The sequence below is a fragment of the Ictalurus furcatus genome, chromosome 1, assembly GCF_023375685.1.
Source record: "Ictalurus furcatus strain D&B chromosome 1, Billie_1.0, whole genome shotgun sequence".
NCBI classification, from domain to species: Eukaryota; Metazoa; Chordata; class Actinopteri; order Siluriformes; family Ictaluridae; genus Ictalurus; species Ictalurus furcatus.
Window position 1 is genome coordinate 29,796,841 of NC_071255.1, and position 13,898 is coordinate 29,810,738.

A 13,898-nucleotide genomic window follows, 5' to 3' on the forward strand; every position below is an offset into this window, starting at 1 on the left:
CAAGCCTCTTTCATAGCGCAGCATGACTTCTCTTTCAACACCTCTCTCTCTCAGTGTAGGGTCAGTCTCATTTCCTTTCTCCCACCAGTAAATGGCATGCGGTCAGTTCCTTTTTAGTTGAAGTCCATCATCTGCCCAGTCTCACAGCCATGTCCCAACAGCAGCTGGTGATGAGAGATGCTCACTGAATTGGAATTTGGACTTTCCAGTTGATCACCCATATCATTTATCAACTCTGGTATTATTAGAATATTTCTACGTATTATTGCAATACAAGTCACCTGAAACAACAAAAAAACAACTCTCAAAACACAGAGAGGAATGTGAGTTTGTGAGAAGGTTTTAGCGTTTCTTTGTGTGCAAATGGAACAGAAACACAGATTTCACCCATAATTAGCTTAGAGTGGACATTTCCCCTCAGTCTCTGGCACTTAGCCATCACTTGGCACCTTCTACAACTCTTAAACCTTAAGAGCATGCAACATCCAGGTTTACCCATTTGTATATGTAATGTGCTGTGTAGTTGCATGTATGAGGGAACACTAGTTTTTTATGAACATCAGCCAAGTCAGATTGGTTAAAAGTAACGTAGTCCATCCTATGGCTGAAAAATCAACAGAAATTCATCAAAGGTCTTTGTTGGGCGGTGCAGGAAATGGGCCATAATGTATTGGGCTTTTGTGCAAATCCATCATGTTAAATGAGAGCAAACCTAATAAACAGTTAGTTGTTAGACCCTTTTCATTCATCCCGTTCCCCCCACTTTTGGGTCTATTTTGGGGCACTGGGGCGATTTAGGGGAGGGAAGGGGACTTTGGCTTTGGTTGGGTCAGTCCACAATGATAGAAGCCTATTCATGGTTAATGGTGGCTTTTTTTGAGGGGGACTTCATCAGCCTTGGCTCAGTAAAGTGCCCTCATTGCACTGTGGACTCCAGCTGAGAGTTCATAATGTCAGTGTGTTGTGCAGTAGCACATGAGTGCCTGGACCGTGCATGGCTCTTGCTCTGTATATTGCAGCTCCAATATGGCATGGTTGTATAATTTTTGTTAGTTGTTTGTGGTGTATATAAAGGAATTAAAAAAAAAACTGCCTGTGTACTACTGACCTAAATTGTGTCCCAAATGACATACTATACACTGCACTTACACTATGTACTTTAACATCTAATGTATGAATTTTAAAAGGGTAGTATTGTCTCAAATGGAACACTAACACTTTTTTTTTTTTTTAAACTAAGTGGAAGTGTAAGCCATTTCCCAGTCGATGCAAATGATGTCAAACGCACGCAATGCAATGCCGCTAGCTTTAGCAGAAAACCCAGAGTCCACGAAAATTAATGTCTTCAGTTTACTGTTTGTCAACAATATCTTTTATGCCCAACATGACATGCCCTTTTTTTTTTAATTCTAAGCCAATTTGAGCCAGTGTCAGCGCCTGGTAGTCCTTCCCCTCTTTCGCTACGTAAGCAGAGCTGTGACCATTGAGTGCATGAAGTGTCCAGCATTCCACGCTTCATTTTTTTTTCAGTTTAATAAGTGCATTATCCGTGTACTTGAAGTGCACTTCCTCTTGTTGGAATTTTCAGTGTGAACACACTACTCACACTATTTGTACTACAACATGGCATAGAATAGCACATATAAGTATGTGATTTGGGATGCATTGAACAAAATATCCTATTGATTTATCTTCATAATAGACAACTGAACTGTGGATGTGTTCGATGCGTGTTAGTTCTGGTTTGGTGCAATGCAGACTTTCCAAAGCAGAAATATAAACAGCAAAACAATGCAGCTTCTGCGATACACTTAATACTGTAACATGCACAGAACTCACTCAGCATGGTGACGGAGGAGCAATATTAAACATGTATCCGCTGTGTCTGTGCATCTTCATTCAGCTGTTTCCTGCCCCTGAGTGAGAAAGCAGAGCAGCTGCAGCAGCCCACAGGTGATATGTGAGCCTAAAAGCCTTGCCTAGAAGAATGCAGTGGGTGTATAGTGAAGGAGTTTCACCGATGGGGAATACGCAAACATGAGTCACGCCCAGAAAGTGTAGGGTTTAGCAGCTGCACTTGTCTTGCTCCTGCTCAGATGACCCAACTGGGACCATATGGTGCTCTGTAGTGTTTATACTGGTCGCTATGAGATTTGATAATTATCTAAAGAGACACAGTGGCCATTATCCTTAATTATTCCACTGCACTGTTGATTTTCAAGATTCTGAGTGCTCAGAGTGCTCACGTTTTATATAACAGCAGCTCTGATGGTAGTGTCGGCCACAATGTTTATAATAATGCTTGTTCTAATAGGAACCAACACACACTCTTGTATGGTAGATGCTACTCATAAACAGATTTTAAAAAACAACGTTTAATTGATTTATGTAATGTTTTCAGTGAGATGTTTATTCACCATATTTGATGGAGTCTCCAGTGTCAGTGCGTTATAACACTCAGAGGTAAAGCTGTAACTAAGTTACATGAATTACGCTTGATAATGGGAGGTCTTTGTGGTTTCTTAGTAACATGACAAGCTGCATTTTTGTGTTCAGTTCAAGAGAGAAAAAATGCTGGTGAGCGAACTACTGTTCTGTTTAAAGTGAGTGAACAGTTACTAACTGGTTTCACGGATGTTCCATGACATTAAATGGGTATGGATAAAATTGTGATATAAGAAGCATAATAAAAAATCAGGATTTGTTGTTGTAGAAAAGTGAGCAACTTTGGGGTGGTAACAGCAACTCTGCATCAGTCGGTCCGGATCAAACCTCCCCATCATTGATTATTTTTCTATTACAGCAAGTCCTATTGTATTCCTTACATACCATAGAGCTGTGTATTTTAACTCCAGGTGTTGGGGATGCAATGTATTTGTTACGGCCGTGCACACAGATCTTAATTAAAGCCTGTTTTTAATTTTGAGGATATTTACTGAAGCGGTCAGTTCTGAATATTTAAGGCATGCAATTCCTAATACACATAAATGGTTTAGTGGTGGACTTTAAGAAGACCGCTTCCTTGTAATCTTCTCTGTATTTTCCAGCTGGGTTACAGATTGTAAAGCTTTGCTTCTGTGGCTAGCATCAAGGAATCCTTTGATGTAGGCCTAATTGCAATTAATTACTCAGACAGGCTCAACATGCTGTACTCATTTGACAGTAAGCAGCAGGATCTAGAAATAGATTCACTCGTGAAGCTCACTCCTCTTTGTAATCTGTTAGACACTTATTGTACAAGAACAGCTTTCATATTTAAAAGAGCACTGAAAGGCGTCTTACGGGGTGTGTGTGTGTGTGTGTGTGTGAACAGCATTCAAATTGGTGAAAGCTAACTCCATGCTGTTGGAGTACTGTGGTGCCCGGACATGCCCTTACCCAGCCAAAAACGTGACCTACTTATGATTTGGCCAGATTTTCATTTTTCCCTTCTCCTTTTAGTCTGGTGTGTAGAGTCTAACGGCCTGGCTGGGCATTTCTGGGCTGTAATTACTGTAACCTCACAGTGGAGCGTTTGCATTTTTTAAATCTTTAGAAGAACCAGATGGATTTGCCCAGCTCTAAAATCCATTATCTCTAGCTGGTCAAGTGCTAATTGCTTTTCCCTCCAAGTCTATTTTATTAGTGTTAGGGAGGTGCTGTTCCTGCTGTTTGTTAAACACTGAGTTGCTCATTTGAAAGTTAAGGCAACGTTGACTAATGTTGATTAAAGTCTGATTCTGATCATATCACTGGATGCATTGGATGATGTCATATTAAGCACATTAGTAAGCTTGGCCTTATCTGCTGGTAATGTAAAAATACACATTTACACAAATAGTGTGACTTGTAGCTTATTGTATATAGCATACTCTTTATGTACCAGGTGTGTAAAAATCTCCTTTTGTGCCCTAATAAGGAACAAAAATGATCTAGCTTGGATAACTGATAGATTACATGTTGTTTTGGACATCAAGTGCTTTTTCGTTTGCTTGTTTGTTTTTGTTTCACAAGTAGTTATATATACTAATATATAATTAGTGATTGAGTAGTTAGTGACCTTCTGTATTAGTAAGGTAGCAAAGAGGCTTTTAAAAATCAAACCGGTCCTGTGCTCACCCAGAAGTCCCAGTTAAATTGAAAGACTATATTGACTATCCTTTTATCACCTAATATAAAAATATACATGCTACCTTATGATTTAAAATCAATTCCATTCAGTTTTATTTCTGTAACCCTTTTAACTATCACAAAGCAGATTTACATAAATCAACACACAGATTTAGATCCTTAAAGAGAAAGCCGGAGGTAATGGTGGCAAAGAAAAAAACTCCGTAACACAGCATGAGGGGAAAAAATCATGAGAGGAACCACGCTCGAAAGGACCCCATACTCTTCTGGGTGACAGTGATTAGTGAGATTAATGTATAAATCATTACAGTATACAGGTGTAGAAGATTAAAGACACACAGTACTAAGGGTGTTCAGAATGAGCTTATTGTGAATATGGGCACAGGACAGTGTTTACGATTGCAGCAGCAGTTCTTGGGTACAAATTTACAGTATCCAGAGGAGATTATCCATTGATCATCAGTAGTTTTAAAGGATGTACATTGTGATGCGAGTCCAATTGGTATAGGTACAGTTGCAATCAAAATTATTCAACCCCAAATTGCAAATCAGGTTTATTGTCAAAATGTACAGACTTTCAGCTGTTTGCAATGAACAGATCAAACAAAAGCAATTGAAATAGTTCAACACAATGAGCGCTTCAAGTGGTTTCCCCAAATTCAACTGAAAATGCAACTTATAATGATTTCTCCAGTCTCAACATTATTCAACCCACTGAATAGAATCCCTCACAACAGCACAAATATGCAAAACAGGTGTTGTCTCAAGCACACCTGATGCAACTAATCAAGGACTTCATTAGTTGCACCAGGTGTGCTTGAGCTGGAACACATGAAATACCTGAACTGGCTAGGGGTCGAAAATTTATGAAATACCTGGATGGGGCAGAAAAAGGAAGCGATCAACAGCTGCAACCAGATTTCTGAGAAGGCAGGTTGTGAAAAACATTCAAGTGACTGCAAAAGACCTGCAGCAAGACTTGGTGGCAACAGGCACTGAGGTTTCAGTGAGCACAGTATGGCACGTACTAAACGCAGAAGGTTTCCATGCCAGAACTCCAAGACGTACACCAGTACTGACCCAAAAGCACAAGAAAAGTCGGCTCAAAATCATATACACCACCACACATTATAAGCCACAGACGTTTTGGGATTCTGTTCTGTGGAGTGATGAAACAAAACTGGAACTTTTCGGCATGATGGAACAGCGGTATGTCTGGAGGAAGAAGAATGAAGAAAGAACACTCTGTCCACAGTCAAGCATGGTGCTGGCTCGGTCATGCTCTGGGGCTGCTTTACATCCTCTGGCACTGGAAACCTGCAGCGTGTGGAAGGCAAATGGATTAATTGACGTATCAGGAAATCCTAGGAGAAAGCGTTATGACATCTGTGAGGAAGCTGAAGCTTGGGCATCATTGTACCTTCCAACAGGACAATGATTCCAAGCATACCTCAAATTCCACCAAGGTTTGGTTGCAGAAGTCGTCCTGGAAGATTCTACAGGGCCTCACAGTCACCTGACTTAAACCCCATAGAAAATCTCTGGTGGGATTTGAAGAAGGCGGTTGCAGCATGCAAACCCAAGAATATTACTGAACTGGAGGCCATTGCTTATGAGGAATGGCCGAGATTCCTCAAGAATGCTGCCAGAAGCTCTGCATTTCGTTTACAGCAGGTCATAACAGCAAAAGGGTGCTCTACTAAGTACTTAAGATGCTTGCCATGAAGGGGTTGAATCGTTTTGAGACTGGAGAAGTCATTACAAGTTGCATTTTCAGTTGAATTTGGGGAAACCACTTGAAACATTCATTGTGTTGAACTATTTCAACTGATTTTATTTGATTTGTTCATTGCAAACAGCTGAAAGTCTGTACATTTTGACAATAAACCTGATTTGCAATGGGGGTTGAATCATTTTGATTGCAACTGTATGACAGCAGAAAGTAAGATGCTTTGGAGATCAGATCCATGTACTGCAACAAATGTTGAATTAGATACATACTCCGTGAATTCTGAGCCCGTTTGCAAATCTGGGACTAAATATTAGTTTGTGCTTGTCAAAAAGTATATGGACAATCAAGTGCATCCTGTGTGTTTTTATTACTGTTGTTGTAATTCATTAAGGAGAATTACTCTGTTTGGTGAGTGTTATGAGAGAACTGCAGAATAGGATTACAGACCGTGCAAACACTGATCCAGGCTTATCCAAGTGTTCACTAAATCCTACACGTGCATCCAGTTACATACACACATACTGTACATGCAGCTAAAACAAAATGTTTAAAAAGGTAAAAGAACATCACTGATATTCATGGGATTCATCATTAAAGGTTTTACAAAGTTTCTCACTTGGTGTGCATCACTGCGCTACATTTCTGCTTTAATCTGAACTTTGTAGTAATCTGTGCTCATCCATTTTCAGCCCAAACATCAGACACATGAACATAAAACGATATGTAGCCCATAGCGAGACCCAATCGACTCCAGCCTTGTGTTTAAGGTCACTCATTCTCTCTTGGCCATGCTGTAATTGAATTTGACATGCCGTCTGCTCTGAGAATCTCAGTGAGCATGTGATTGTCTGGCTTCTTGTAAGGTTTTAGCTTCCCTTTTAGTCAGTAATGCTAGCTAGACTATTCCTGTCTGAATAAAGGGCTAAAAATGAACTAATTGCATTTTATGTTGTACTTTTTCCCCCCTCAGATGCTATGTTTAGCCAGCACAGTAATGTGTCTGTAATCTCTCTCCAGTCTTGCTGCATGTGTGTGCATGCACATGCTTGTGACTGTGTGTCTATTCCCATCATTCCAACACAGTCATGCACTTGTGGTGATTTCCACTGAGGTTAAATTAGGTTTGTAGACTTAATGACTGCTGACCTAGTGTTGATCAGTACAAGTCACCCCATTTTCTACGGTAATAATTCAGATGATTTGTCTCAGTGTTAAAGGTTATCACAGAGCAGACTGCATACCTTTTGGAGGAGGAACTACCAGGTGGTCCAGATGCAATAAATGCATCTCTCCTCTTTTTTTTTTTTTTCTTCCTTTTTTTTTTGGAATGTGATGTATAACAGAGCACTTAAAGAAAAAAAAATGTCTGTTGCCCACTCTTTAACCCTGAACCATTTAATAAAAGTTCTTGCATGCCATAGCGTTTGTACAAACCAGGGAAATCTGTAGAACTATGGATATTTCAACTGTAGCATGTACTGTAGCAAGTGTTATTAATTATGTTTTGTGTTTGCATTTGTAGTGCTGCTGGTGGAGAGATCTTCAACCGGTGTGTTGCAGAGAGGGAAGAGGCCTTTAACGAGGAAGATGTGAAGCGGCTGATGAGGCAAATCCTGGAGGGTGTAGCTTTTCTCCATAAGAACAACGTGGTTCACCTGGATCTGAAGGTTGGTTTGCATGTCAATAATTGAACCTATTTACAGGGTGGTGGTGTGCCTATGATGCATAGTACAGAAAAAGCTCTGTGTCTGTGGCCATAGCTCCCAAAACAGAGGCTTTTCAAAAGTGACTGGGGAGTACGTGATACCAGAGTCCCCCTAGTGGTCATTTGCTGTCAGATCGCTGTATTAAAAAAAAAAAGAAAAAAAATGAGCAAAGCATTGTACATTTGTTTAAATTGTAATCCGCTTTTAAACATAATTGCAGTTAATGGAGGGAACAACATTAAGACTTAAGTTTGGAAAAAGTTTGTCAAGTTCAAGAGTGTTAGACACAAATCTTAAGGGCCATTTTAGTTTACATTTATCTCATTTAATACACCTGAGTAGCTCATATCTGTGCTGTTTTAATGACACCAGTTCTTCATGGATTATGTCAGGAACTGTGTTTTCAATCACATTATTCACAACAGGGAAAATATGCAAATAAACTCTGAACAATGACATGCCAACACTGGATAGTTATTGCGCTCAGCGGTTGTAGCCTGCTCCGTGTGGTCGAGGGTCAGCTGCCAAATTGAAGTGCAATTAGAAATTTCCTAAACACACCGAGCGAGAACCACACTACACAGCAGATGCAAATTATGAGCAAAAGGTTTAGGGCAGACATTTTCAGTTTTAAAATTACCAGCGGTTCTGGGTGTTCTCCTGGTTTGAAGTACTGTACAGTAATTTGCCACTGACCCGTAGTGTTCAGTCTGATTTGTTACAGTGAGGGGAAAAAAGTATTTGATCCCCTGCTGATTTTGTACATTTGCCCACTGACAAACAAATGATCAGTCTATAATTTTAATGGTAGATTTATTTGAACAGTGAGAGACAGAATAACAACAAAAAAATCCAGAAAAACGCATGTCAAAAATGTTATAAATTGATTTGCATTTTAATGAGGGAAATATGTATTTGACCCCTCTGCAAAACATGACTTAGTACTTGGTGGCAAAACCCTCGTTGGCAATCACAGAGGTCAGACGTTTCTTGTAGTTGGCCACCAGGTTTGCACACATCTCAGGAGGGATTTTGCCCCACTCCTCTTTGCAGGTCTTCTCCAAGTCATTAAGGTTTCGAGGCTGACGTTTGGCAACTCGAACCTTCAGCTCCCTCCACAGATTTTCTATGGGATTAAGGTCTGGAGACTGGCTAGGCCACTCCAGGACCTTAATGTGCTTCTTCTTGAGCCACTCCTTTGTTGCCTTGGCCGTGTGTTTTGGGTCATTGTCATGCTGGAATACCCATCCACGACCCATTTTCAATGCCCTGGCTGAGGGAAAGAGGTTCTCACCCAAGATTTGACGGTACATGGCCCTGTCCATTGTCCCTTTGATGCGGTGAAGTTGTCCTGTCCCCTTAGCAGAAAAACACCCCCAAAGCACAATGTTTCCACCTCCATGTTTGACGGTGGGGATGGTGTTCTTGGGGTGATAGGCAGCATTCCTCCTCCTCCAAACACGGCAAGTTGAGTTGATGCCAAAGAGCTCCATTTTGGTCTCATCTGACCACAACACTTTCACCCAGTTGTCCTCTGAATCATTCAGATGTTCATTGGCAAACTTCAGACGGGCATGTATATGTGCTTTCTTGAGCAGGGGGACCTTGTGGGCGCAGCAGGTTTTCAGTCCTTCACAGCATAGTGTGTTACCAATTGTTTTCTTGGTGACTATGGTCCCAGCTGCCTTGAGATCATTGACAAGATCCTCCCGTGTAGTTCTGGGCTGATTCCTCACTGTTCTCATGATCATTGCAACTCCACGAGGTGAGATCTTGCATGGAGCCCCAGGCCGAGGGAGATTGACAGTTCTTTTCTGTTTCTTCCATTTGCGAATAATCGCACCAACCTTTGTCACCTTCTCACCAAGCTGCTTGGCGATGGTCTTGTAGCCCATTCCAGACTTGTGTAGGTCTACAATCTTGTCCCTGACATCCTTGGAGAGCTCTTTGGTCTTGGCCATGGTGGAGAGTTTGGAATCTGATTGATTGATTGCTTCTGTGGACAGGTGTCTTTTATACAGGTAACAAGCTGAGATTAGGAGCACTCCCTTTAAGAGTGTGCTCCTAATCTCAGCTCGTTACCTGTATAAAAGACACCTGGGAACCAGAAATCTTTCTGATTGAGAGGGGGTCAAATACTTATTTCCCTCATTAAAATGCAAATCAATTTATAACATTTTTGACATGCGTTTTTCTGGATTTTCTTGTTGTTATTCTGTCTCTCACTGTTCAAATAAACCTACCATTAAAATTATAGACTGATCATTTCTTTGTCAGTGGGCAAACGTACAAAATCAGCAGGGGATCAAATACTACTTTCCCTCACTGTAAGTACTTTACAAAATTGTAGAAAGGAGCTGTGGCTTATTTAACAAGTTGTTTTCTATTTTTAAACCTCTACAGCCACAGAACATTCTCCTGACCAGTGACAATCCTCTCGGGGACATTAAGATTGTTGACTTTGGCCTCTCAAGGATGGTGAGCAGTAATCAGGAACTCAGAGAGATCATGGGAACACCTGAATATGTTGGTAAGACATGCTGTGGCTTGTAATGCTCAATTTTTAGTGTTTTTCTGTATCCATGATTTTAGTCTTTTAACTCCTAATTTGCTTCTTTTTTCCCCCCGGTCTAGCCCCAGAGGTTCTTAATTATGAGCCCATTAGCACAGCCACTGATATGTGGTGAGTAGTCTTTCTATTAAGGTCTTACAAGTACTTGTATATTTAATTCACTAATGATGCTTAAATGAGGCCAATAAGGCTATTTAATGCACTACATAAAGTATAACATGGCATAATGCTGACCTTCTCAGTATGAGTATAATGATTGTGGCCAGGACTCATAAGCAGCCCTGCACGTTCAGCCTCTTGAAAGCCATTATCATAAAATGTTATGCTAATATCATTTTCGTCTATTTTTTTTCTGGTAGGAGTATTGGTGTGCTTGCATATGTGATGCTGACTGGTATGTCTCCATTCCTTGGAGCCGATAAGCAGGAGACCTTTCTCAACATCTCCCAGATTAACGTGAGCTACACAGAGGAGGACCTGGAGCATCTGGACAAGGCGGCCATCCACTTCATCAAGTCTTTGCTCATCAAGGAGCCCGAGTATGCACAGCGACACATCTTAGAATTCTACTATCTATTATTAGCATAGCTGTTTGCGTTGAATTAGAGCACTTTAGTATCTTAGTATCATTAGCTAGCCCACCCCACAAGCTCCAACGTGCTTGCCCAGTCTCATATTTTGGTTTGCTCAGAATTAACCTAATTAATTAGGTTAAAACTGGTATCAAATAGGCCTAAAAATTATCACTCAGATTCCAGAGGAGATCATATCTCTATATAGCTGTAGTCTTTATTCACTACTGGTGTTATATCTGATGTATCAGGTCTTTGCCTAAAATTGTTGCTCTGAAGTGTGGATTGTATCTTCTTACATAACACACACAAAATGATATTTAAGTGTGTCTTTGTTTACATACTATAAGCAGTGTTTCAGGGTAGCTTTGTGCTGCACTGATCTATATCTTGTTCAGTTCTGACAATGTTTCCTCCATCATTGCACATTGTTAATGTGTGTGTGTGTGTTTTTCTTTTTTTTTAATCATATTTACAAGCTAGTTTATTACATTATTAAAATTACTTCAGATCACCTGAAGGTCAGAATGTAACCTTGGAATATTATGTTATACACTCAGTGGAACAGCCATACACCTGTTCATTCATCTAGTCATGTCAATCATGTGGCAGCAGAGTAATGTGTAAAATCATGCTGATACAGGTCAAGAGCTTTGGTTCTTGTTGGCCAAGTACAGGAACCTGAGGCTACATTGGGTACAGGCTCACTGAAACTGCACAGCTAAAGACTGGAATAAAACGCACCTGGTCTTATTCTTGTGCCCACTTTAGCCTCAGATTCCTGTTCTTGGCTGACCAGAGTGGAGCCTGATATGGTCTTTTGCTGTTGTAGTCCATCTGCCTCAAGGTTCATTATGTCGTGCGTTCTGATATTCTTTTCAGCACATCATGGTTGTAGAGTGATTATTTGAGTTACTATATCCTTCCTGGCAGCTTGAACCAATCTGGCCATTCTCCTCTGATCTCTCTCATCTACAAGGTGTTTCTGCCTGCAGAGCTGCCGCTTGCTGGGTGTTTTTTGTTTGTTTGGGGTGTTTTATTTGTTGCACCATTTGTAGAGAGTTTATGTTTTTGCTTAGAGTGTAATCTTTGGAGACCATGCCATGGTCAAAGTCACCTAGAAGACATTTTCCCCAATTCTGATGTTTAATGTGAACATTAACTGAAGCATGTGACCTGTATGTGCATAATTGTATTCATTGTGCCACCACTAGATGTTTGGCTGATGGGATAACTGCATGAATGAGCAGGTGTACAGGTTCTCCTATTAAAAGTGTATATCAAATTTGCTTTGCTAATGTTAGTCAAATATTTTTTCTTTCTCTGACTAGTAATTGGGATTAAAAAAAGGACTATATACACTATATCACCATCCTAATGAACCTACTTGTCCACCTGGCAACTAAAAATAATAATAATAATAATAGCACTGACACACAATCTGCTTGTCCCAGGCACCAGTGCTAATGATGATTTGTCCATCCCTGTAGTATATTTTAACCCATCTCAATATTTGTATTCATGGTTCTGCAATTATAGTGTTAGAGGCCTGACTTTCTAGTTTTGTATAACCAGTGTATTTGAGCACATGTTAAAAACAGAATCCATCTTGTTTGAACAGGGATCGTGCCACTGCAGAGGAGTGCCTGAAACACCAGTGGCTACAAACACAGGAGACAGATTCTGCAGAGGAGAAGGGAAAGAACACCGCCTCCTCCATCCCTGAGCCAGTCAGCACAGCTGTCGCCACTCAGCGCAGTGACGAGGATGTTGAGGAGGAAAGCAGACTGACGGAGGAGCTCATCGTCATGGCAGCCTACACTCTAGGCCAGTGCAGGCAGTCCTCAGACAAGGAGAGCCTGACCCCAGAGCAGAAGGCCATCTCAAAGCGCTTCAAATACGAAGAGCCCTTCCCAGGCCTCCAGGAGGTGCCGGGGGAATTCATCTACTAAACCCCACAATGGCCAGCCAGCCACTAAGCTCCAACTAACGCTGCACTTCTTACAAGTCTTTTGTTTGTTGTTTTTTTTTGTCGTCTTCTCATCTTTTAATCCACTTTGTTAAGCCAAACCGTATTGTTGTTTTTATTTTTTTAATATTACATTTTTCTAGGTTTTTTGCTGTTTTATGTTTATGGGATTATATTATAAAAGACTAAGCCTTTGTATGGTACTTAGTTGCTCTCTTTTGCGTGGTGTTTTCCCCCCTGCGTGTGCCATGTTTGTTACTCTGTGACAATGTAGGCCATCACATCTCTCTTCTATACATCTCCTATTCCTTGTTTTCTCTTGGTTTTCCATTTCATTACTACTTTGCCATTTTGGTAAACATGTGTGTTGGTTGTGCAGGAGGAGAGCAGGGCTGGTGGAATTATATGTAAATTAAACTAATTTTAATTATGAGTTATGTCTGTACTTTTTAAAAAGCCATGTTGTGTGTTCAGTTCCTGACTTGTTCATGTCCAACCATTCATAGGGTAATATTCTCTAGAAATGGCAGTTTCCCCCATGACACAGTGTATATTATTGCCTTTTTAAATGTCCGTTCGTTATGAATTTGGTCCGTGTAAAGAGTGCATCTTTTGAATGACAACACTTTTCACAGTGATTGTCCTGATCTTGTAAATAAAAGTTCCTCGTTGAAGAAGTTCCTGTTTTTGCTTGTTATTTTGGGACAGAGTGATGGTGCTGTTGTGAGTGTGAATGAGTGCACAGAGAGACAGGGGAAAAGGGCAGTGTTAAAATCAAGACTTGCTAGACTGATGCACTTTTCTTTATTTGCTTCTGAAGCTGTCTTGCGTTTTCTCATACTACTGGCAATATGAGAGAAGCTGCTTTATTATTATTATTATTATTATTATTATTATTATTATTATTATTATTATTATCCATCCAGTTTCTGTACTGCTTATCCTACACAGGATAAAAGGGACCCTGGAGCTTATTCCAGGGGATGCAGGGCATGAGGCGTGGGACATCACTGACGGGGTGCCAACCTATCACAGGACACGCACTCACACACATTTACACACTCCGGACAATATGGAAATGCCAATCAGCCTATAACGTATGTCTTTGGAATAGGGAAGAAAATGGGGTACCTAGAGGAAACCCCTTGAAGCACAGGGAAAACATGCAAATTCCACACACACACAGTGCGGAGGTGGGAATCAAACCCCCAACCCTGGAGGTATGAGGCAAATGTGC

The 13,898-nt window shown here is 40.7% G+C and overlaps 1 protein-coding gene across 1 annotated transcript in view; it reads left to right on the forward strand.

Moving 5' to 3' along the window:
* The window catches only part of stk17a (serine/threonine kinase 17a), a 38,412-nt gene extending 24,846 nt beyond the window's left edge, over positions 1-13,566 (forward strand). The window contains exons 3-7 of the mRNA XM_053635760.1: positions 7,365-7,509; positions 9,952-10,078; positions 10,183-10,231; positions 10,480-10,659; positions 12,314-13,566. Coding sequence (XP_053491735.1) covers positions 7,365-7,509; positions 9,952-10,078; positions 10,183-10,231; positions 10,480-10,659; positions 12,314-12,644 — 832 coding nt within the window. The 3' untranslated portion in view covers positions 12,645-13,566. The remainder of the gene's footprint in view (positions 1-7,364; positions 7,510-9,951; positions 10,079-10,182; positions 10,232-10,479; positions 10,660-12,313) is intronic.
* Positions 13,567-13,898: the final 332 nt, after the last annotated feature.